The sequence below is a fragment of the Boleophthalmus pectinirostris genome, unplaced genomic scaffold (assembly GCF_026225935.1).
Source record: "Boleophthalmus pectinirostris isolate CB_2022bp ecotype Guang Dong unplaced genomic scaffold, ASM2622593v1 HiC_scaffold_17, whole genome shotgun sequence".
Classification (NCBI taxonomy): Eukaryota; Metazoa; Chordata; class Actinopteri; order Gobiiformes; family Gobiidae; genus Boleophthalmus; species Boleophthalmus pectinirostris.
In genome coordinates this window covers 27,014,406-27,040,408 of record NW_026571115.1, presented here as the reverse complement: position 1 = coordinate 27,040,408, position 26,003 = coordinate 27,014,406, and the positions used below count along the sequence as shown (strand labels likewise).

General features: G+C 38.6%; 1 protein-coding gene across 1 annotated transcript in view; it reads right to left on the bottom strand.

Annotated features, from left to right (window-relative positions):
• Positions 1-5,241: 5,241 nt before the first annotated feature.
• LOC110160690 (alpha-1,6-mannosylglycoprotein 6-beta-N-acetylglucosaminyltransferase B-like) overlaps positions 5,242-26,003 on the bottom strand; it is a 212,782-nt gene continuing 192,020 nt past the window's right edge. The window contains exons 18-19 of the mRNA XM_020925372.2: positions 8,462-8,727; positions 5,242-5,440 (exon numbers count right to left, since the gene is read on the bottom strand). Coding sequence (XP_020781031.2) covers positions 5,242-5,440; positions 8,462-8,727 — 465 coding nt within the window. The remainder of the gene's footprint in view (positions 5,441-8,461; positions 8,728-26,003) is intronic.

The following is a 26,003-nucleotide window of genomic DNA, read 5'->3' as shown; positions in this document are numbered from 1 at the left end:
AAAATGTAAACAACTTTTTACTTAAGAACAGACCCACTTTTACTTTACTAAGTTCCACCACTGTGGTTAACCCCTTATGCTGAAGGCTTTCCCTAAAAACTGATTAAAATGTCTCCAAATTTAAACTGAAACTGTTTCTGAATCATTTAGTGGTATTAGTGTTGTCATGATGCTGAATTTCAAACTTGATTTTGATACAAAGACTCGATACCACAATAAAACAAACTGTCTATAGACAATAGAATGTACTTTTCAACATTAAAGTACTTTCTTTTACCGTATTTTCCACACTATAGGGCGCACTCAAAAGCCTCCAACCGCATTAAGAAACCACTGCGCGCCCCACAATCCAGAGCGCCCTATACACAAATTCACTCGGATGTCCCAGCACGACTTCAGTAAACTACAAATCCGCACCACCCGCAGCGCACGCAAACACACACGGAGCAGACAGCGACCACGCAGCTAAAAACACCCGCAGCCACACTCATCACTCCACGCCGACGAGAAAGAACCGAAAACGTGAGTGCAATGTGCCACTTCTAGACACAACTGAACAACTGAGACACTGCGAACACGCCGACAATCCAGCGGTCCCAGACAGCACCCTCCCTACACGCCACAATTGAACAAAGTCACTGTGAACGCGCCAAACAAAGTCCAACTGACCCATCTAACTGTTTCGTATAAAGTCCGATGCGGTTTATTTGTGAAAAAAGTTCGAAAATAGACCATTCTATGACAGTGCTTCTTATAATCCAGAGCGCCCTATAGTGCAGAAAATACGGTAAATTCCCATGCGGCTTTGTATCTGTGAAATCCCTCAGTGGTCCATGGGTGTGAACTAGTCTATCTGCTCTCATACTTGTTCTGATACTGACTTTTTTAGTATCAATACCCGCTCAAATGAGTATCTAGTTTTGATACTACTTTAAGTTTTGATTAGTATCTGATTTTCGACACTTTCCCTACTTTGGAGAACAGACAAGTTGCGGCTCTGTACTTTTGGCTTCTGCTGTCTGATCTACTCTCATTAGAAGTGGGAACAAGCTATGAACAGAGGAACGTCAAATTTCAAATCCAGCCTAGATTATTTTTGGTAAATTTGAGATAACAAGTATAGCTGGTGTCGAGCATTTTTGGAGCTTTGACAATTCCCATGTCAAAGTCGAAGCCCAAATCAGTGAAAATGAGGGTTAGGGGCTTCCTATTGATGCTTTGCAGTGACATCAAGCTGGGGGTGTCCCAAATGCATCTCTGTGGTGGAATGTTCAGCAGTTACCATGGAGACGCAATGCAAACAATAGCGAAAACTCTCAAAAAGTTTAATAATAATCTGAAAACTGAAGAAAATGCAAATGGATTAATGGATAGGAGTGTTCACGGTCTTGTTTAGGTGTTTCATTTTCAACGAAAAGGTGAAAATGACTAAGTGAGAAACTGCGTGACTGTAATTTTACGCTGAGTGAGTTTTTTCTGGTCAGACTGTGTTAAAATTAAACTCAAATGAAAGTCTAACAGAGTAGACAGAGTAGAGCCCACAGTTGGCATCACACCCCCAGAGAACGTTGATGTCATCTGTTGAAAAGTAGCCTAAAGTTCAGGTAAAATTTCTATAAAAGGCTCTAAAAATTGTAGGAATTGTAGTCATATTTTTTAGTTGTGGGTTTGGGGTAAAATTGGGCCAGATTTTTTCCCAGAACGCTTGATTGAAGTGAAAAATAAGTGGATAACAGTTTCCCTTTACAAAACCTTCACAGCACCATTTGGTCAGATGATGGACAAAAAATAAAAGCATGATGACAAATTCCGATCTTTTTTACATTTCTGCTACTCCAACCAGTATGGGTTCATTTTTGGAGACCTGCACCCACCCATTAACCCGTGATTATATCAAAGATAAATCCGCACCTGCCCGTGTCCGTGATAACTCGGGGTCAGCCAATTAGTCAGACAGCCCCATAGTCCAGGACTAAACCAGGACTGTACCTACGCTGTGTCATTAGCGGATTATCAATATATACACATCAGGTCTACACCAGGACTTAAATAGGTCTAAACCAAGACTAAACCAGGTCTAAACCAGGACTAGACCAGGACTGAACCCGGACTGAACCAGGACTGAACCAGGACTAAACCAGGACTAAACCAGGACTAAACCAGGACTGAACCTGAGTTGAACCAGGACTAAACCAGGACTAAACCCGAGCTGAACCAGGACTGAACCAGGACTGAACCAGGACTAAACCAGGACTAAACCCGAGCTGAACCAGGACTGAACCAGGACTAAACCAGGACTAAACCAGGACTGAACCAGGACTAAACCAGGACTAAACCCGAGCTGAACCAGGACTGAACCAGGACTGAACCAGGACTAAACCAGGACTAAACTCGAGCTGAACCAGGACTGAACCAGGACTAAACCAGGACTAAACCAGGACTGAACCAGGACTAAACCAGGACTGAACCTGAGTTGAACCAGGACTGAACCAGGACTAAACCAGGACTGAACCATGTCTAAGACAGGACTAAACCAGGACTGAACCAGGACTAAACCAGGACTGAACCAGGACTAAATCAGAATTAAATCAGGACTAAATCAGGTCTAAACCAGGAGTGCAGCCGGTGAGCCGATCGCCTCCGCTGATGGTTTTATGTAATAAATACAAGTCTCTCTGAGCCTGGTCCATCGTTCCAGTAAAACACAGAAAAATGGCACATGCATTAAGTATTTTTCTTCCATTTGTCGTTCATTTGATTCACCTGACCCACTTGTAAAATCCCACAATATTAAAACCCGTCTGTTTCAGCAACTATTTGCAGAGCAGAACTCTGACTCCAACTGCCCTCCATCTTAAATTTTAACAAAAAATCCAGACTGACCTAAATAAATTATTGGCAAAGCAGGTAAAATGTCCATGTAAACAATAAAAACAGTGTAACTACAGGAAGTTATACACAGACACAAAAAGAGCTCCTTCATTCACTCCAAAAATAAAACTCTGATCCTAAATAAATAATATACTAACTTTTTTCATGTAATTATTGTAAACAAAACCTGCAGATTTAGGTTCTTCTCTCAAACTGAAAACACTCTGTTCCACCTTGTGATGTCAAGTGGCAATACAGGAAGTGCTCCACTGTGTTTTTAAATTCCATACACCTTCACTAGAATCATTTGGATCATTTCAGCTCTGGAATCACCAATCTCTACTAAATGAAAAGTAAAATGTAGCTGTTAACTTAAAAAACTGCTGCTTCATGACATCACAAGGTGGAACAGAGCATTTTGAGCTTTGGAGATAAGGACAGACTAATCATAAAGAATTGCACAAAGAAAAACATTCCAGGTCTGTTTTTGATGAAGAAACAACATTCTAACATTGCTAACACAGATAAATAAATGAATAAATTAATGCATTCTAATCTCCTTGTAATGTCAGAATAAACGCCAACTCATTTGTGTTGCCCCAGTACAGATGTATTGTAAAAGCAAATAGAAGCATGAGACCAGTGTGTGCTGTTCTGATGTTGTGTCCTCGGGGAATACACTTCCCCACCTTGCCCGTGTGAATGAGAGAGATTCAGTTAACTCATATACTCATATAACCATAACCATATTTTTCATGTTTTTAAGACAGTAAATTAGACCCAGCACCTTTAACATCTTCATTAATTTTCATTCATATTCAGCTGAAACTGAAAAAAACTATAACACAACAAGGCAAATGTCTATGGGCTATTTATAAAGTTCAGAGGTGGGTAACAGGCCGACTTCTGAGTCCACATTAACTTCAACTTATAAATCAGATGTTACGTCCTGACAGTTACACTTAAGGCCTCCACACACTACAGGATTTTCAGTCCCAAACGATTTTTATATTTTTGTAACAAAAAGTGCATGCCACAGACATGAGGAGAATCTTGTAAGATTTTTAATCTCCAATCACAAAGATTGCAGCAGGATATGTCTGCGAATCACAGGATATAAAGTTGTGAGTGCGATCACGTCAGCTGTTTCCTGTCGACAAAAAAACTCGCTCTGAGACTCTAAAGTGTTCAAAAGATCAGAGCTCTGCACTTCTAGATGCAAATCAAAACTGTGTTATTATTATTTGTGAAATGTGGTGCAATACTTCAGATATATGATTTTTAAATCACAGACACACGTGAGGAACTACTCTTGCCTTTTTACTTTTAAAGAATGCTTCAAACTTGATTAACAGCTCTGTTTTGTTGTAGCCTGATTCATCAGCAGGTTTCACTTCGTGGAAACCGTCTGACCTCGCAGCTTTAGGATTCATTCGCTCAACAGTAGGCGGGTAAATTTTTTTTAACCAATCGCTGCTATTTGGTCGTGACGTATGTAATGCGCCGCTAACGGGGCTAAATGGTATATTAAGCTTTCCCCAAATTCCACAGGAAGAAAGTCTTTCCCCTTGATAAAATTCACCAAACATTCTCGATCTCGAGAATCGCTGCCAACACAGAATGTATGGCTTTGTCTACATCCATCTCGATCGTTTTACTGTTGTGCTGTGCTTCACAGCTCTTTGTTGATTGGCCGGTGCACGGTCTACAACTTCTGGGGATTTTACAAACCGTAGTGTATTCCGATTCCTGACCTAGTCGCTGGAGAGAAATAAAAATGAGTGGAGGCACTAGATGGCGCCAGCCTGGCTAATTTTGTTGACTGGGTGTCATTAATTGCAGAGAACAAACGGACAATATAGATGAGACGCTGCAGCTGTACGAGAGATGAGTAATAAACTCTTCTCATTATTTTAGCTATTTTTGAGTTTGTATCTTGCGGCTCTGTGTCTGTGACTCCGTCTGTCTCTGACGCTCTGTTTTATTGGCTGTTACGTTGCTGATGTTTGGTGGTTATGATCTGACAGAGCAGCTCAGAGTCACACAGACTCCACACACACGAGGAGAGCAGCGGCTTCAAAATCACACTCGAAGACAGAAAGTTGGGTCACGCCTCTCCGAACTCGGGGAGAAGCAAATCATATCCAAAATCAGGCAAATTCTCCTGTAGTGTAAGTATTTTCATGAACCGCTACTTATACTCGAGTAATATTATTCTGAAGTAACATTACTCTTACTTGAGCACAATGTTTGGCTTCTCTACCCACGTCTGACAATGTTACAACACATGAACTCAACCTATTGTGTAACCATTGTCTTTCTTGTTCATTCTTCATTGTTTCCTTCTGGAGTGGTGTCTGTAGTCTGCGGTCATAGGCAGTCTTTGCACAGCGCCACCTGGCCCCGGAGATAGTCCCTGCACGGGCAGAGGCGCAGGTGCTGTGGGCTGGAGCCTGAACAGCTGAACAGAAGAGGGTCCTGCTGGAGGTAACATTCTTTATGCTCCACTAAGAAAGCCGGCAGGAGGTGGTTCTTCTCTTTCTCAACGCCCACGCACTGGAAATTCAACCTGGAAATGGAAAAACAAAAAATAAAAATGCTATTGTACAGTATATACTAAAGATTTATTAATGCAAGAAATGTAATAAATATTAGTAATGTGATGGTTTAAAGGTGCACTGTGTAACGTCATCTGCTTGTCTCCATGGAAATGTTATTGCTTTGTCTAGAATGTTCCACAGTATAGATTAAACTAATTTATCACACGGCAGACAAGCAGGTTACAGCACTATGCTACATTACAGTTCAGATCTGTGGATAGTCGGCCTATTCACAGCAGGAATTAATGTATTTTTGAGCAACAGAAACACCTGTAATGAATAAATGCTCGATAAAAATGTTTAATGTCATACCATGGAACATACCAGGCAATTTGTGCAGTGCAATTTTAAGTTTTTGGGGAAAAAAACAAAAACAAAACAATTTCTTTAAGGTTAAAAAGGTGCAGAAATGTATTGTTTAGTTGAAATTTTGCTTAATATTAGGTTATAGGGATGTAACAATAACCAAAATATCGTGATATCGTACCGTCAAAAATCTCACAATAAAATCGTGGGCTGTCACAATATATCGAATTACAAGTTCCTCTGCTTGAATGCATGCTTTTATCGGTTTCATATGTTTTTATCCATGTGCAAACAGATATAGATATGTCATTTAAACAACACATGTACACCCAGTATTTTTCATTTTTATGCAAGTAAAACATAACTTAAGAAATACGAATTGCGTCATACAATATAATAATAATAGAATGATAACAAATATACCACTGCTAATATTAATAACAAATAAAACAAATAAAAATAAAATAAAATAGTAATAAAAGAATGCATAGTTTTATAGTAGCAAGAGCTTATAAACATTGGGAACTACATATCCCATGGTTCATTTCAGTGCAGACAAGATGAAGAAATATGTTTTTTACTTGAATTCTTAGGATTATGATGGTAATAACTCACACCAAAATCTTTTCAACATAATTTAAAAGCAAAAAAAAAAGTGTCCTATCTACAATTACATCAGCCTCTCCAAAATATCGCAATAAACATTGTACCGTGAGATGCGGATATCGTTACATCACTGTTATGTAATGTTATGTTACACTCCATACAACTTTACTAGAATCATTTGGATAATTCCAGCCCTGGAATTGCCAATCTCTGCTAAACAAAAGGGAAAATGTAGTTGTGAACTTGAAAACTACCACTACATGACATCACAAGGGGGAACAGAGCATTTTGAGCTTTGGAGATGTAGACAGCTCAATAATGACGGGCTACTCAACACACGTGAGTATGTTTTTGATGACTTATAAACAGCTTTATAACATGACTTAAAGCTCACAGCACACAGAGCCTATTTTGCTTGATACAGGACCTTTAAAAAACTTCGAAAATGTGTTTTATACCAAGTCACCAGAGCTAACAAAGCCAACACAAAGTCCAATTCCAAAGTCAAAGTCTAATAAGAATTCTCAAAAATATGCATGTGTTACTTTTCTGTGTTTAAGAGTCTAGACTGACACTTTGATTAGCCGCCACGTTCGGTTTGACAGGAACGGACCATGTGCTTGTTTGATTGGTTAATTCACCTGCCAATCACGGTCACTGGAAAATAGGGAGACGGGATATAGTTTCAGAGCCGCATGTCTTTGAAAAGTATTGCCAAAGTGTGTGGTTTTGGCTGGTCAGGCGAGGATAGGATTAAAGGATTTTGGTCATGTTCCACCTACACAGACACAAAATATAATAATTGCTTTATTGGAGAAGTATTATAAAAATCAGGGATGACTTATATTTTGATTTCTATGCAATCAAAATTAAAATACAAAAAAAGCTTATCTCTTTTTACAATATTTTAACAATACCTACAACATTTCAGGAGAATCTGAACCCGGAGGTTTAACATACCATCGTCATCCTCACCGTTGGATGAAGCACTCAGTTTTGTTACTTACGTACAAATGTTGTTTCCTCATCAAACACACTGTTCCACCTTGTGATGTCATGTGTTAATACCACCTAAAGTCCATACACCTTCACTAGTATCATTTGGATAAATCAGCCCCGGAATTGCCAATCTCTCCTGACGTAAAGCTTAAAAGTAGCTGTGAACTTGAAAACTACTGCTTCATGACATCACAAGGTGGAACAGAGCATTTTGAGCTTTGGAGATGTAGGCAGACTAATAACGCAGGATTGCATGTGTGAATGAAACAAAACACAACAATTACCGTATTTTTCGGACTATAAGGCACAACGGATTATAAAATGCAATATCAATAATGTTGAATTCTCTCGTCTATTTTCATACTTAAGGTGCACCGGATTATAAGGAGCACTAAGCGAAACAAACGGACGACACTTGAGACTGATCCCTTAGCCCAGGAATCCACGATTCATTGGCAGATCGTGGCATAATTCGCCCGGCGTTGCCTCTCTGTCTTGGTGAATGTGTATTATGAATGTGAATGTGTGCGTGGATGCAGCTTTACACACATTTGTTTACGTTTTACAGAAATGAATCTTAAAATCACATGGCTCATTTGCATAAACTATAAGCACTGAAAAAACTCAAACAAACAAAAAGCTCCTTGTGCTGCTGATGTGGTCAGTTACTGTCGGTCTAACTTACTCCGCGAGGCTCCTGACTGTGGTAGCCATAATGCTCTGACAGTCCATCAAGCGGTGCGGCTTCGTAGCTTATCAAAGTCGTGCTAAAACATTATGACAGATTTTTTTAGCACCGTGGACCACATAAAATTGGTTCGAGGTCAGTAAGCGCAACCAGAAAAATTTAAGGATTTTAAGTGCGCCTTTTAGTCCGAAAAATACGGTATGCTTTTGCTACAATACCAACACTAACATTTTTTGTAATATAGGTACTTTAAGTAAAATACAGATATCTAAAAATTGTACTTAACTACAGTACTTTACTACTTGTACTTCATTACCCTTCATTACCACCACTGCGCACCCTTCCCATGACCCTAAACACAAGCAGAATAACAAATATGTGCATGTCTTACGAGTGGAACGTCTCCTTTATGTTGATGTAGTGGTAGAGGGCCGGTTCACAGACGAGGCCGGCCTGCTGGCATGTCTTCACACAGGACTGGTTCAGGGGCGATGCCAGGACCCTGAGAGCTGAGAGAGGGGGCCAGGAGGAGGGTGTAGCGGAGCCAGCCAGCGCCCAAGACAGAGCGCTGGAGTTGGGCATCAGACGAAAGGGGCTGGGGGGGTCTCCGGGCCAAGAGCTGGGAGAGTCCAAGGGCTTTTGAGGTGAACAGAAGTCCTGCAAGTGGAGATATAAAATGGATTCTTGTGAGCTTTAAATCATGTTATAATGTTGTTACCTCCTCAAAAACACACCCAGAGTTGTGCTGTTTCATTCACACATGTTTGAGTAATCCTGGATTATTAGTCTGTATGTATCTCCAAAACTCAAAATACTATGATCTACCTTATGGTTCCAGGATTGAAATTTCTGTTTGAGAGATGAACTGAGCTTAAGAATGCATATGTGAATGAAAACAAAACACAACTCAAGGTCTGTTTGTGATGAGGAAACAACATTATAACATAGAACAGAAAATAGCGTAATATACTGTAGGCCCTTTAAGATGACACTAATTCTCAAAATGTTAAAAAATAAATAAATACAAAATTTGTTCTATCATCATATATTATCTTCTATTATGCTTCCTGCTGGCTTAATGGACCCGTGCTTTTGTTGTAAACACAATTTGACTGCAGAATGGGCCTGATGATAAACACAGGCCATTTGCAAATGGAGATGTTTTAGTGCTAAGAGAAGACGAATTTTGGGTGAACGAAACAAGCGTCAATAGAGCAAAACACAACTCCAGGTATGTTTTTGATGAGGGGACAACATCATTGCTTATTTTTGCAAAACAAATTGAAAATACAAAAATGTGTATCTCTGCATTTAGTAGTGAACTAAAAAGAATGTGTCCGATGATGGTTCATGGGGTTAAAAAATGTGTAGGAGAAATCCGGAGTTTTATCTGTGACGCAACAAAACTGGCCATATGCAAACAGTAGGGGTGTAACGGTACGTGTAATTTGTGCGTGTTTACATTCCGCCACTACATGTGCAGCTACACGGAAGACTCCGCTCTTTCATATTCATGAGGGATCTGTGATTGAGGTGACGGTGTTTCCTGCAGCGCTTTATATTTAGGGTGGTTGCCTTGACAACAATTACCTCCCCCCGCCTTGACTACGTCCCTCCGAACCACGTGAATCCTCACAAAACTACGATCGTCGTGCCCTGATCCTCACTCTCGCCTTTCGCCAGCACAGAATCTCCACATCACCCCCCACACCCACGACCTCTGTCCCAAGCGCAAGTGTATTTTCAACCGCTAGGGACATTGTAAATGCAGACAATGTGGACCAGTTGGCCAAAAATACAAAGATTGATTAAAACTTTATACTGGAACTGTTATTGCTGTGCTTTACTTTTTGAAAAGTTTTGTTTACTGTTTACAAGGAATCAGTTTTTTTTTTTTTTAATATATAATATTTCATACATTTGTTGCTTATTTGAGAATATTTTATTTAACTTATTAGTTTTACCAAGCAGCACTTTGCATTTATTTTATTTTCCTGTTTGTATAATGTTAAAACAAATTGTTGGTTTAATAAACACACAAACAAACAACAAGCAAATAGTTTAGCATTTTGTTCCCAAACTGTACCGAAAGTGAACCGAACCGTGACGTCAAAACCGAGATATGTACTGAACCGTGATTTTTGTGTACCGTTACACCCCTCACAAACAGAGCATTTTTGAGTGCTCGGAGAAGACGACTCTGGATGAATAAAGCAAAACACAACTCCAGGTATGTTCTTCATGAGGGGACAACATTATAAAAGTCAAAAAGCTAAAAAAAAGTCAGTTTTGCATGATACGTCTTTAAATGTTGCCAAAATGACAGAAAAAGGCACTAGGGCTCTAATAGTCAACATCATGTGAACTATAGCTTTTAATTGATTTATTTCTGCAATAAAACAGAAAATAGAACGTGCTGGTTCTCAAGGCAACCCCGGGCTAGCGTGCAATTTGGTGTGCTATAACTTTATGTACCCAACTTGTATATTGCAATAATAAATCTCTCACTGCCAGACAGAAAAATAATTGTTTTGTTACAGCAGCATTGTAACATCCGGGATAACTATGTATATTTGCTGCTTGTTTTCTGTGAATCCAAATAGAAAATAGAAAAATGTGTATCTGTTTACTTTGTAGTTTACTAAAGAGGGGACGCGGCAAAACTATTATGTATATAAAGACAGATTCGACTTTTACATATAAACAACAAATCTTCAGCAAACTCACTCACACACTCACTTCTCCTTTCTTCTTTTGTCTCATATAAAGCCTTATAATATCAATAAGATAAGATACGAGACCCTTCATTTGTTCCACAATGGAGAAATTACAGTGTTGCAGCGCTTAAGAACAGCAAGACAATAGAAATAGGCACTAAAAGTAGTTATTAGTTACTTCAATAATGACATGACACTATAGACCGATCAATGGACTATAAACCAGAAGTATGGAGAAAGAAAGCTTTCAGAAATATTTGTGTGCATAGAATAGAAATCTGTGCATATTTGGCTGAAGTTGAGCATAAAATAAATAATCAGAAAGTCTAGAATGAGTCCAGTTGTACATAAAATGTATTGTGTGTATTTTGTCCATCAGAATACAAACTGAAAAGTTAAGATATCAAGAATTATAAAGACAAAATTAAAATTTACAATTACACTTTCTTCAGTACGAACACAAATTCACAGACACGACTTTACTGTCAAAAATATGTCAAGACTTCACAAGTATTTATTGAGCAGAAGAAACATTGATCGAGATGCCGGATTTTTGCACTGTATATGGACTGAACTAAGACTGAACCAGGACTAAACCAGGACTGATCCTAGGACTGAACCAGGACTAAAGCAGGACTCATCTCAGGATGACTAAACCAGGACTAAACCAGGACTGAACCAGGACTAAAAGAGGACTAAACAAGGACTGAACCAGGAGGACTAAACCAGGACTGATCCTAGGACTGAACAAGGAGGACTGAACCAGGACTAAACCAGGACTGAACCAGGACTAAACCAGGACTGATCCCAGGACTGATCTCACGACTGAACCAGGAGGACGAAACTGGGACTGAATTCATATTCGTATTGAACAAAGCATAATCGTAAATTTCTCGTGATTCATGAATTTCGTGATTGTAATTCTTGACGTTGTAACTTTTCAATTCATTTTCTGATGGACAAAATACACAAAGTACATTTTATGTACGACCGGACTCATTCGAGAGTTTACGAATATTTATTTTATGCTCAACTCCAGCCAAATATGCATCAGTTTCTATCCTACGCACATGAATATTTCTGAAAGCTTTCTTACTCCATACTAAAGCCCTACATTCTGCTCATGTTTGTCAGAAAAGTAATTGTTATTTTGATCTAAGATAAACCAGCACCGTGACTGAAACACACACATTTCCATACATAACACAAGCCAAACCATTACCACAGCACTAAAGAAGAGCCAGCACCTCCTCATCCAACTCTGAATAATACAAATGTACTTATATCAGCCTATAATAAAATGAGACTTGTCTGGCTGAGGCAGACATTCAGCAGTCTCTGGATTAGATTCTCCCCTCCAGCAGGGCCTCGCATTGATACACTGCAGTTCTTATCCTCGTTCCCTGGGGGTGTGACGCTAACTGTAAGCACTACTCTATCTGAGACTCTGTTAGACTGTAATTTGAGCTTTACTTTAACACAGTCTGAGCATAAGAACTGAAATAACTGGAACTAAACAGACGAGATGATTTGTGCTGTTGTGCCTCTCAGACAAAATATTACAATCACAATCCAAGCAATAGCAATAATGTATTGATCACAGGATCCTGAAAATATGTTGTTTAAATCCATTTTGTATTTTTTCTTGAGTTTTCAGACAATCTTAAAACTAGTGTGTGCATATTTTGCATTTTTTTTCATGGTTTGGGTGGTCCTGGACTTATACTCGAGTGTGACTTCTATATTAAAATTTTCATACAGACAGTTGCGAGACGGTGCTCTAGGCTTGTGTGTCAGTATCTGCTGCTCCTATTACTCCTGTACCACTGTGACTTCATTCTACTGCGCATGTCTCCTACAGAATGAGCTTCTGTCCTGTCTGTATCATGTCAGTCGCACCATTACTTCTGTACCACTGAAATTGAAACATTTAAACAAACACAAAGACAACTGAATTCATCCTGTCAGGATTCAGAAAAGCCAGAATAATTCTAACTGGAACTGATGCTGACTCTGCTACACAGAAGCGGAAGCGGCGCTCTGTTTACCTCTCGAGGTCGCTGAGTTGCTCAGAGTGACACCAAGGATGAAGAATTCAATGGATTTAGTGATTTGGAGTGAGATGGAGACTTTGGTAAACTTGTTCTGTTCTGTTGTTTATGCTATAGTTATCTGAAGAACTGTTCATATGTGATGTTAACGGCCTTTTGTTCTCTGTTCTATTCTTGCCTTTCAAGATGAAATGTCAGTTCCTAGTCTCTAATTTCCCCCAAAAAGTACTTATATATGTTTTTTTCTTCTTCATTATGCATTTTTTGGCTGTTGCGACTTATACTCCGGAGCAACTTATAGTCTTATAGTCCCAAAAATATGGTAAGTACTGAACATTCTACCATAGAGACACATGTAGAGCACCCCCAGCGCAAAGTCACTGCAAAGTATCAGTAAGACACAAAACATTTCATCTGTTGTAGTCCCAGGTTAGTCAGATCTTTCTGGTCAGATCGTGTTAAAACAAAGATCAGATTAAAGGTCCTATATTATGAGAAATTGACTCCTGTGAGATTTAAGACATGTTAGAATGTTGTTAGCTCTTCAAAAACGGATATAGTTGTGTTTTATTTCATTCACACATAAGTAACACTTTATTATTAATCTGTCTACATCTCCAAAGCTCAAACTGCTCTGTTCCACCTTGAGATGACGTGTAGTGGTAGTATTCACGTTAACATCTCCTTTTACCTTTAGTTCAGAAGAGATCGACAGTTCCAGGACTGAAATGATCCAAATCTTTCTAGTTAAAAACACAGTAGAGCACTTCCTGTATTACCACATGACATCACAAGGTGGAACAGAGTGTTTTAAGTTTGAGAGAAGAGTTCACCCTAAACACGCAGAGATTGTGTCTTAAACGTGTGTGAATGAAACAAAACACAACTCAACAACAGGTATGTTTGTGCGGAGGAAACAACATTATGACAAATCAGAAAATAGCGTATAAAAAGTTTAAAGTCTAACTTGAGCAACAAATCTTCAGACAGCGCACTGCCTCCAATTAGCTTCACACTCCAGGGAACGTTGATGATCAGCTGCAAAGTATCATTGGAACTGCTGCAATCATTGTTATCGCAATACTTAACGCAGCTATGGAATATTGGATGTTTTTCTCAAATGGTGCTGGCGAAAGCACTTCATAGCATCACCTCATCCATCTCTGAACAGTACAAATGCTCCATATTGGCTAATAATAAAATGAAAATCGCCCGGCAGAAGCAGACATCTGGCAGGCCCCGGATTAGATTCCCCCTCCAGCAGGGCCTCTTATAAGCCCAGGTAATGGCATTCCACTGACACGTCCCTATGGCCCCCAGACCCCCTTTATTAAACAGGCTCCCTCCCTCCCAGAGCCCGCAGGCAATAACCCAGCTCCAATCTCTCCATCACGGGGCACTTCCACTGCTCGAGCGCATAGGCCAGGACACGCAGGCACATATAAGGAAGAGAGGAGTGAAAGAGATAGAGGAAAGGTTAAATAGTGAACATAGCGGGAGAGTGGTGGTTTGGAGTGAGACAAGGCAGGCAGGGCTCTTCGATTAAGAAAAAATCATTATCACGATTATGTTACATGACGTATTTATTCAGCATTTCTCTCTCAAAAAAAACCCACTTTGTTATAGATAATGTACGCAAAACTTTCAAATTGAAAATAAATATATGCTACAAATATGAACCTTAGAGCAGTTTTGTGATGTATAAAACATAAAATGACATAAAACATTTTTTGGACTATAAGTCACTCCGGAGTATAAGTCGCACCAGCTAAAAAATGCGTAATGAAGAAGAAAAAAACATATAATCGCACTGGACTATAGGTCACATTTTTTGGGGGAAATTTATTTTATAAAATCAGAGACCAGGAACTGGCATTTCATATCAAAAGGCAAGTTATAGTAACAACAATAGAACAGAGAACAACAGACTGTTAACATCACATATGAACAGTTATTCAGGTAACTATAGAATAAACAGCAGAACTGAACAAGTTTACCAAACTCTCCATCTCACTCCAAATCACTAAATCTATTGAATTCTTCATCCTCTGTGTCACTTCTGAGCAACTCCACAACCTCTGGAGGTAAATGAAGAGCTGCTTCCTCTTCTGTGTAGCTGTCGTCAGACTCAGCATCAGTTGCAGTTAGAATTATTCCGACCTTTCTGAATCCCGACAGAATGGTTTCAGTTGTCACTGAAGTCCAGGCTTTGTCGATCCATCCAACGACTTCCAGGAAAGTTGCATGGCGCATCCTCCCAGTTACCGTGAAGCTGTGTTCTTCATCCCACTTTCTGCCAGTCCCTCACAAGTTTCTTGATCACGCCAAACTTTTTTCTGCTGCTCAATTATCGTTTTCTGCTGCATATTTCACTATTTGCAGTGGACAGCAGCTTTTTCTGCAGGAGACATGCACAGAAAACTGACACACAAGCCAAGAGTGCCCTCTCGTGGCTGTCAGTATGAAAATTTTAATATATAAGTTGCACTGGAGTATAAGTTGCAGGACTACCCAAACCATGAAAAAAGTGTGACTTATCGTCTGAAAAATACAGTGCTTTGAACATAAAATAAGGCATAGAAAAACATTCATGTATCCGAACAAAACTATATATCCAGCTGTTCTACAATCTCTATATTTAAACAATAAAATAAATATACTTATTTATATAAAAAATATCCCAAAATAAACTTTATCAAGTATGAGTTTGGAGATCATTTGACACACAAATCAAAATCATGATCAAAATTCAATTTAATTGCACAACCTTAAATGCAGGTGCATATAAGATTGTATTGTATTGTATTTGAGGTGCATTGTGTAACTTTTCTGATGGAGGAGCCGTCACCTGCTTGTTTCTATGGAGATGTCATTGCTCTGCCAGGAATGTTCCACAGTATGACTTTAAACACCTCTACCACACACCTACTCAATTACAGGTGGTTTTATAACTCAAACATGCATAGAACGGAGTCGCCTCTCCACAGATCTGACCTGTAACTTGGTCAGGTTTGGTCTCCATGAAGATAGAAAGGTTTAATGCCATACTGTGAAACATTCCAGACAAAACAATATCTCCATGGAGAAAAGCATTTAATGGACCTTCCACGAGAAAAGTTACACAATGAACCTTTACGTAGTTCTTGAGGATATTATGATTTTTGATTTAATAAGACAGACAGGAGCTAAACAAAAAAAGTTAAATTGTTCTAAAACTTTCATTCCAATTTGCACTATGTCACTTTTCTGGTGCTTGTTTCCATGGAGATATTAATATTAATACTTCGCCTGGAATATTAAACAGATCGATCTCAGACCTGTGTAAAAACATGCATTGTTTCTCTAAACATAATAGCATCTCCAAAGATGTGACCAGTGACACTGCCAAAGTGTGAAACATTTACGAAAAAGCAATAATTTGACCTTAAGATGAGTGAAGTGAAAATATTTGTAGACTGAAAAATGTCTCTATAAAAACTTATATATGAAGAGACAAAAAAATGACAAAAATCCCCAAACTGGAAAAAAAAAAGTCTATAAAATTCCACTATTTTCTTGTACAGCTTCATAGTAAAGGAGCGATCTGCCATATTGTGCCGAGTTCGTTCTTTCTGCTGGGCTTTCGATCAATGTTAAAAGAATACTCTGCACTTATGCAATTAGATTCTGACATAACCCGAGTTCTATGAAGTACTGGCAAGACTCCTGGCCTCAGCTGAAGAGAAAATGCTACAAGAAATAAGACAAAAATTCATGAGAAATAAAGAAGAGTTTGAAAAGTTGTATTATACCTATTGCTACACTTTGACACTGTATATTAAATTAAAGGTGCTCTGTTATGCAAAATAGTTGTATCATATTATAATTAAAACATACCCAGAATTGAGTGCATGCTCGAGTAATCCTGCATAATTAATCTGTCCTCCCTCAAGCTTTAATTGCTTCGTTTCCCTTGATGATGCCATGAGGTAAGAGCTTCTTCACCTCAACGATCTTATCATTTCTGTGCTTAAAGAGTTTTATTAACTTTAAAGTTATAATACCTTTTTATATATTTATTAGGGGTGTAACAGTACATGTATTCGTGCCGAACCGTTTCAGTACAGGACGTTCGGTTCGGTGCAGGGCTGTGCACGAGTGAATTCGCACAATTTGTGTGTGTTTACATTCCAACACTACATGTGCAGCTACATGGAAGGCTCAGCTCTTTAAAAATCAAGAGGAAACTCATCCGTGATTTGGGCGGCAGAGTTTCCCGCAGCGCTTTATAGTTAGGGCGGCCACCTTGACACCAATTGCCCCCCGCCTTGACTATGTCCCTCCGAACCTCGCAAAACTATGTTCGTTTCACCCTGGTTCTCACTCTCGCCTTTCGCTGGCAAGGAATCTCCACCCGTTCTTATAATGTTAAAATAAATTGTTGGTTTAATAAACTCACAAATAAACAACAAGCATTGCACTTTGTTCCCATACTGTACCGAAAATGAACTGAACCGTGATTTCAAAACTGAAGTAACCGAAGTGTGATTTTTGTGTACTGTTACACCCCTAATATTTATAGAATGTGTTGATGCCATGTTCCCAAATCACATTTTGTCATGAAATATCTAAAAGATGATTTCACAAAAGTTGAAACTCATTACTATCATTGGCTAGATTTATGAACTCACTGTATGACAACAAGAATCTGCAACATCATTTATTTTACATACTCCCCATCTGCATGAAATATTAATATTGTGATGTCATCTCAGACCCAGCAAAAGGCAAGACTACGATAACCTTTGTCCAAATCATTAGTCTAATAGCATAGTTGCCTAAGTCATATTTAAACATTTTCAGAAAACAAGAAAAAAATTTTTTTTTAGCAAGCACATTGGTATTTTTATCGATATTGTATAGAGATAACTAAGGCAGACAGTGATTTTAGACTCTAACAAGAGTTCTGAGGCTGATGACAGGCAATAAGGCAGGGCGATGCAGCAGTGGTAGCAGAGTAAAGTTAGGCAGATATCACAATTTAGCCAAAAAAAAAATATGACTTAGGCAATTATGCTATTATGCTCACGAAATGTATACTGTTTGAAAAGTTTGAAAAGCAGCCTTTAACCATGTTTTAATGTTGTTGCTCAGAAACATCCCTGGAGTTGTGTTTCCTTTCATTCACACATGTTTGAGTAACACTGCATTATTAGTCTCCAAAGCTAGTGATGATACACACAAACTCTGCATATTTAGGCTGAGTTCTTCTCTCAAACAGAAAACACTTTGTTCCACCTTGTGTTATCATGTGGTAATACAGGAAGTGCTTCACTGTGTGTTTAAGCTCCATACACCTTCACTAGAATCATTCGAATGATTTCAGACCTAGAATTGCCTCTACTGAACAAAACTGTCCTTTAAAGGCAGAACGCATCATGTTTGGTCAAAAATGAGAGCTTCTTTATCATGTGAATAACTATCGTGATAAATATTGAGCTCAAAATGGACCTTTGACCCTTATTTGTCAGTTTCTGTACTTCTGTCTTTGTATCATGAGCCAAAAATAAAGAGTTGCGCAAAGGCGAAAGGCAAAAACAGTGTAGAAATATATTTTATTTTAAAATCCAACCTCTTGCCTCCTTCTTTTTGTTGTGGCACAGCGTCTTAACACATTAAATATCAATAACTTTGTATTCAATTATACTTAAATTATCTTTAATGTGAAAAGTATTTTGTGTATTTATTCATACTGTACATACTATACTGCAAGGTAATTTGACAATCAAACTGTTTAACTGTGTGAGTGTTGCTGCACGATCAAATCCAAAGCTCTTCTATATCATTTGAAACAAACACCATGATGACTCGACCTTGGTGAGGTCTGGTCCTGGAGGTTTGGTGAAAATCAAGCACATAATGATCATGTCAGTTTCTGCCTTTTGCCTTTGCACGACTCCTTATTTTTGTCTCATGATAAAAAGGTTGAATACAGAAACTGCCAAATAAGGGTCAAAAGTCAATTTTGAGTATTCTTCAGAAATATTTCTTCATTATAGCAACTAGTTGTCAAATTTTGGGAGCCCTACTTATTATACTTTTGTCTGGACAAAACAAACTTTGAAGTTATTTTTTACAGGTTCACACTGAAAGAGTTCAGGTCTTTTACCTTTGTAGGGCAGAAAAGGTAAAAGGCATCTGTTAATTTCATAACTACCACTACAAGACATGACAAACATTTGATTAATAATGACAGATTAATAATGCAGGATTACTCAAACATGTGTGAATGAAACAAAACACAATTCCATATTATGTGTTTAATGAAATAAAAACATTCTAACATGAGTCAATTTTGTGTTATATAAGACCATTTTTGACAAGTTTTCAGTCAGACTGGGCTCTAGAAATTCCTAATATAATACTTGACGCAAACAAAAATCAATATTCTCAATTGTCATATCCCTCTCACTGGTCACGTATGAACCCTGGTGCGCTTGAATACATAAACAAGTGTACTTCCTTACCTCCTATGGTTTGCAATCACACTGAAACAATAGCACCGTATGTTGTTGTGAAGAGAACGGACTGATTTGAAGAGATGAAATTACCTTCATTTGAAATTACAAAACGTCAATCAAGTCTGCCATTTGAATACTGTCTGGGAAATAATTGCTTAAAACAAAAATAGGATGCGTGGGAGTGGAATATGATGGCACAGTTTGTTGTACTGAAACTGACTTGAAGCAGAGGGAGGATAAGTTCAACATTACGGAAGAAGAAAGGAATAAATTATGGTATTTGATGGTCAAGGGGGTTGCAAGATTTTCAGAAAGAAACAAGCAACTAAGGTTTAGAAAAGTAAACTGAAGCCAGCAACAACTTTAAACGTTAATTGTGTTGCTGTTCAGTCACTTCAGGCAAAACAGAACTGCCAAAAAAACAACTTAAACGTCCTATATTACATTTCAAATTGACTTTTAGCCGTGTTATAATGGTGTTATCTTATCAAAAACATACCTGGAGTTAGGGCTGTGCCAAAACTCGAAAGATTGATAGAACAGAATCTCTACTTTGGTCGATCTCGATGATAAATCAACAGGTCTGCAGCCAATCGTGTGACAGTAAAAGTGTGTGGTGCTGACAAGGATTTATGCTCTTGTTTAGGAAAAAGCAGCCAGCGCGTCTCTTTCATGGCTGCGTTCAGACTGCAGGGTTTAATGCTCGATTCTGATTTTTTGGTGAAATCCGATTTGTTTGCAAGGTCATTCACATTTCCAAATTAAATGCGACTTGTGTGTGATCTCAAGTGTGAACATTAAACGCCCCAACAGTGTCCCGCATGCGGATTGGAGGACACAAAGACGAAGTGTGCTCAGTGTTTATGGAAGTCGCCTAAACATGGACGTGAGCATTGAGCACCTGGAGATTTTAAAGTTCCTCTCGTACAGGAGCTAGAACATGTACAGCTTACTTGTTTTAAGGAGGAGTTTGAGAAAGAGGAGGACGAGGTTTTTGGCCGTGGCGTTTTGTGGGGCAGTGGCAGCAAAGTCCGTAGAAAGGAACATGTGGATGGTGGGATTGCTGTGTGCTTCGCTGCTTCACTGACACGGAGTTTATACACAATTTTTGTATGACGAGAAGAATGTTTGTGTACATTTGTGATGTGTAGGTGGGATGAATGCGACCTGGCTGCTTCAGACTGAAGTCGCATGTCATAAGATCAGTTTTAGGAGCACATATCCAAGGCTACGTTCAGACTGCAGCCTGAAGTGACCCAAATCCGATTTTTTGGCCTCTATGTGACCTGTATGTGATCTTTTACTGACAGTCTGAATGACACAGATCAGATGTTTTCAAATGTGACCCAGGACACTTGGATATGTGCTCCTAAAACCGATACAGATCTGATCTTTTGACATGCGACTTCAGTCTGAACGGCCAAAGCGCATTTATCTGACCTACACGTTATCAACAAGCCACAAACAAACGTCACTATTCTGCGCTGAAGTAGGCGAAAATTGTTAATGAACTCCGTGTCACTGAAGTGAAGCACATCACCACTCACCACTCTTGGCTACGTCTCTACATCCACACGTTCCTTTCAACGGACATTGCTGCTACTTCACCACAAAACGCCACGGCAAAAAACCTCGTCCTTCTCCTTCTCAAACTCCTCCTTTAAACAAATAAGCTGTACATGTTCTGGCTCTGGTACAAGAAGAACTTTAAAATCTCCGGGTGCTCAATGCTCGCGTCCATGTTTGGACAACTTCTATAAACACAGAGCACGCTCGCTGCGGTTGACGTCATCGTGTCCTCCAGTGCACATGTTTGACACTTTTGGGCCATTCAATGTTCACACTGAAGTCACATACAAGTCGCATTTAATTGGACATGTGAACGACCTCACAAGAACATCGGATTTCACTAAAAAAATCGGAATTGAGCATTAAGCCCTGCAGTCTGAGCGTAGCCTAAGTGGCCTGGGTTACATTTGAAAAAATCAGATCTGTGTTGTTCAGTCATTAAAAGATCAGATACAGGTCGCATAGGGGCAAAAAAATTAGACTTAGACTTGCAGCCTGAAGTGACCCAAGTCCAGTGTCTCTCTCCCTCTACCTCTGTGTGTGTGTTTGTATATGTCTCCCTCTGTGTGTGTGTGTGTTGCCGTCTGTCCACTCCCTCGCTCCCTCCCTCTCTCCGATCCAGCCACAGCTCCTCACCGTTTCTCCTCTTTCTCTCCTCTTGTGCTTCTCATCATTATAATCCAAGTTACAAACGTAAACAAGTATTTTTTCACCAATTATGAGTGAGACGCAAGACCTCATTTAGCGTAATGACATCGCACGTGTTTATGTTAATAGCAGTAGGCATGTGTACCTAATGAGTATGCACTAAGTTTAATATATCGTACAAGAATATTACAAACATTAAGAATTATTGGTCCTATCAACACAAAATAAAAATCGTGGTGACCCTCACACCTATGCCTGAAGTCCTCATGTCTATGTATTTAATTAGATGGAGGAAGATCAAATCAAATTGAAAATCTAGATCAATGTGGGGTAAAAAAAAATAAATTCAATATCGCCTAGTCCTGGAGTTGTGTCTAAAGCTCAAAATGCTTTCAAGTTAACAGCTACTTTTTACATTTATTCCAGCAGAAATGGGCACATGACATCACAAGTTGGATCAAGACACAACTCTGGGTAAGTTTTTGATGAGAAAGGCAAAGGAGAAATTCAAATGAAGTTCTACCTGGACGACTGAGCAATTTTATGCACATTTTGATGAGGAAACGACATCATAACACAGATGGGAAAATAGAGTAATATGGGCTCTTTAAACAAATTGCATACAATTTTCAAAAACAGAGAAAGAGAAGTACAGGTAGTGGTGTTATTTTCAAAATCACTGCGTTTACGTTGTCAAATCCAAATGTCAAATACCTTTATCCATTTGACATCGGTTTTACATATAGATAAAGTAAAAATTCTGACAGACTCTGATAAGGTTCTTATAGATGATGTTCTACAAGGCTCAGTTTTGGGGCCCAAATATATTTATTCTGTGCATTAATGATTATTTCTCTGGAAAGAACTACAACATCTTCTGTAAACTACTCAAACTAGTATTCACTCAAGAGTATTCTGAGATATCGCAGTCACAAATCATCAAATTTCTTCTTTCTTTTACCGGCTGATGCCATGTTGTATTTTTACCCTAAGTTCTGAATTGCTTTCCAGGTGGCTATTTCCAGTGTTTCTATGAAGATGTTATTGTTTTGATTATAATGTTCCACAGTATGGCATTAAACGTATCTATCTCCATGGAGACAAGAACGTGACGCTACCAGTCCAAGTTACAGGTCAGATCTGGGGAGAGGAAAACTGCCCACAGTCGGAACGCATTATAGTTTTGAGCAATTAAAACACCCCTATTGGAAAAAACTGCCATACTGTGGAATATTTCAGGCACACTAAATCACCATGGAGACAAGCAGTGGACTCCCCTGCCAGAAAAGTTGCATAGTGCACCTTTAAAGAGCCTATAGTGTGTTATTTTCTGATTTATGAAATTGTTTCTTCATTTAAAACATACCTGGAGTTTTGTTTTGTTTCTTCTACACACACAAACCCTGCAGAAAACCCTCTGTTCCACCTTGTGATGTCATATGGTGAAACAGGAAGTGCTCCATTGTGTTTTTAAACTCCACACGCCTTCACTAGAATCATTTGGATGACTGCTGTCCTATAATTGCATATCTCTGCTGGACGAAAAGGTAGAAGTTAACTTGAAAACTACAACTCCATGACATCACAAGTAGAGGTGTGCAAAAATATCAAAATTTCTATGTATCGTATCGTATAATGTGCTGATACAATACTGATTTATTGGGCTGCTGTAATGATATTTCGTGAAGAGTAATTTAAGGTATATTTTTACTAAATTAATTTGTGTAAGAGCTACAGTTGTGTTGACATTTTCACAGTTTTGAGCAAAATGGGTGTTTTTCTCATTCACTTTTCACAAACTTATTGGACTTAGCGAACTTTTAGTATTAGAGCCGTCATTTAGCCTCTTTTACACTGAACCGTATCGACTCGATGTAAAATATATTGTATCGAAACGTACTGAATCAAAAGCTCACTGTATCAAAAAGTGTATCGTATCGTGGCCTGTGTATCGAGATATCTATTGTATTGGCAGCTTCTTCATGATACTCAACCCTAATCACAAGGTGGAACAGAGCATTTTGAGCTTTGGGGATGTAGACAAACTAATAATAAGGGATTATTCAAACATGTGAATGAAACAAAACACAATACACTGCAAAAGAACTAAGTCTAGCCAAGTTAAGATGACTTGAATTACGAAAGTTTTATAATGATTTGAGTAAATTTCACTTGACAAGTAAAATTATCTGCCAGTGACTTTTTGTACTTAAAATATGAAAATACATCTCGTTACACTTAAAATAAGAATAACAAGAACTTTTTGCACTTAAAATAAGAAACTAAATCGAATGTTGAGTGAATTAAGAACAACACACTTAATTCATTGGTAGATAATTTTACTTGTCAAGCTGAATCGACTCAAATAAAGTAAAATGTTCTTAATTTAAGTCATTTTAACTTATCTAGATTTAGTTTTTTTTCCAGTGTACCAGGTATGTTTTTGATGAGATAACAGCATTATAACATGTCTTAAAGCTCACAAGAGTCTATTTTGTGTCATATAGGACCTTAAAGTTTAGAAATGGAAACTCAAAAATCGTTTCATTGGAGCGCACCCTAAAGGCAGCACAGTTGAGCAGGTATGTGGAATAAGTGAAGTGAGGAGAGACTGACAATGTGACCTTGTGTGTCGAGACTGAGCCCACTCAGTCTGCACCGGTCTGTTCCTGCCAGGAGAGGAGCAGAGATCAGGGAGGACTTTTACTCTACATATCATTCTGTATTATGGTGTTTTCAGAGGCTCATATTACACTATTTTCTTATCCGTGTTATCTAATGTTGTTTCATTCTCACAAACAGACCTGTAGTTGTGTTTTGTTTCATTCACACATGTTTAACTCATGTATATTTAGGCTGAGTTCTTCTCTAAAACTGAAAACACTTCCACCTAGTGAAGTCATGTGGTAAAAGAGGAAACGCCCCACTGCATTTTTACACTAATTTTCACTTTCACTTCATTTTCAAAACATTTTCACTAGAATCATTTGGATAATTTCATCCCTAGAAGTGCCAATCTCTAATGAACTAAAGGTAAAAGGTAGTGGTTAGTGGGTATCATGAAGAAGTTGCCTCAATACAATGGCCACGATAGGATACATATCTCAATACAGTGAGCTTTTGATTAGATGCAATATATTTCAAATCGATTCGATACGGTATGCAGGGTATTCCAACATCGCACCCAACATCGCAAGACCAACATCGCACCCGTTATGTGGGTGAAAACACCAGATCCAGTTCTAATAATGACACACCAACTACAATATTATATCTAGAATCTAAGAGCTACTGTGGATTAAATCTACACTTCCCCATGATCCATCCACTTCCTCCACTCTACTGATTGTTTACTCATTGCCGCCGGTGCCAGAAACCAAGTATTTTTTGCTCATGCTCCAAATTAGACGTTTATTCACGTTACATGAGTTCACATTGTTATTTTTCCCTTCCCTCCATTTAACACAGGCTAATGAGATTTAAGACTTTTGTCAAAAAAATAAGACTTGGACAACATAATTTAAGACTTTTTAAGGTCTTAATTTAGGAACAAGAAATGTAAGACCTTTTTAAGAGTTTTAAGACCCTGCAGCCATCCTGGTATGGGTAAACCGTGGCTGTGATACTAAACGTCTTTGTTAAACCACTTCTTGTGCAAAGTTAAGATGAAACACAAACATTTCAATCATCAAAACAGTGAAAATGTCAAATGTGTCGCATAAACGAGTTTCCTTTGACTAAACAAGCAACAAAACTGTAGCACTATAACAAAATAAATGAGTAAAATATACCAAAAAATACTCTTGGTGATATATCGATACAGCAGCCCACGATATCGATACTGTATCAAACATCATTCAACATTCATTTGATTTATCTGACCCCTGGGGTACCCGACACGGTGCAGGACTCTGCTTCCTCGTTGCTCCTGCCACACCACTCTTGAGACACCGGTCCTGACGCTTTCTCCTGCATCGTTGCACATTCCTCCTTACACCTGTCTGCTCCTATGTCAGTGCCCCTGCCTCGCTGATCCTGCCTCACTGCACAGTTAAATGCACTACAGGTAAAACAGGAAGTGCTCTATTGTGTTTTTAAACTCCACACACCTTCAATAAAATCATTTGGATGATTTCAGCCCTAGAAATTCCTCATCTCTATTGAGCTTAAGGTCAAATGTAGCTGTTAATTTGAAAACTACCACTACATCACAAGGTGGAACAGGCAGTGCTGGGGAGTAACAGATTACATGTACTAGGGATTATGTAATCAGAGTACAAATTATGAGTAACTGTATTCAGTTACAGTTACTGTTTCAATGAATGGTAATTGGATTACAGTTACTTTGTTGAAATAAATGAATTACAGGGCGGTATTTTCCTGTTTTTGGGCTAAACCAGGACTAAAAGCAGGACTAAACCAGGTCTAAAACCAGGACTAAACCAGGT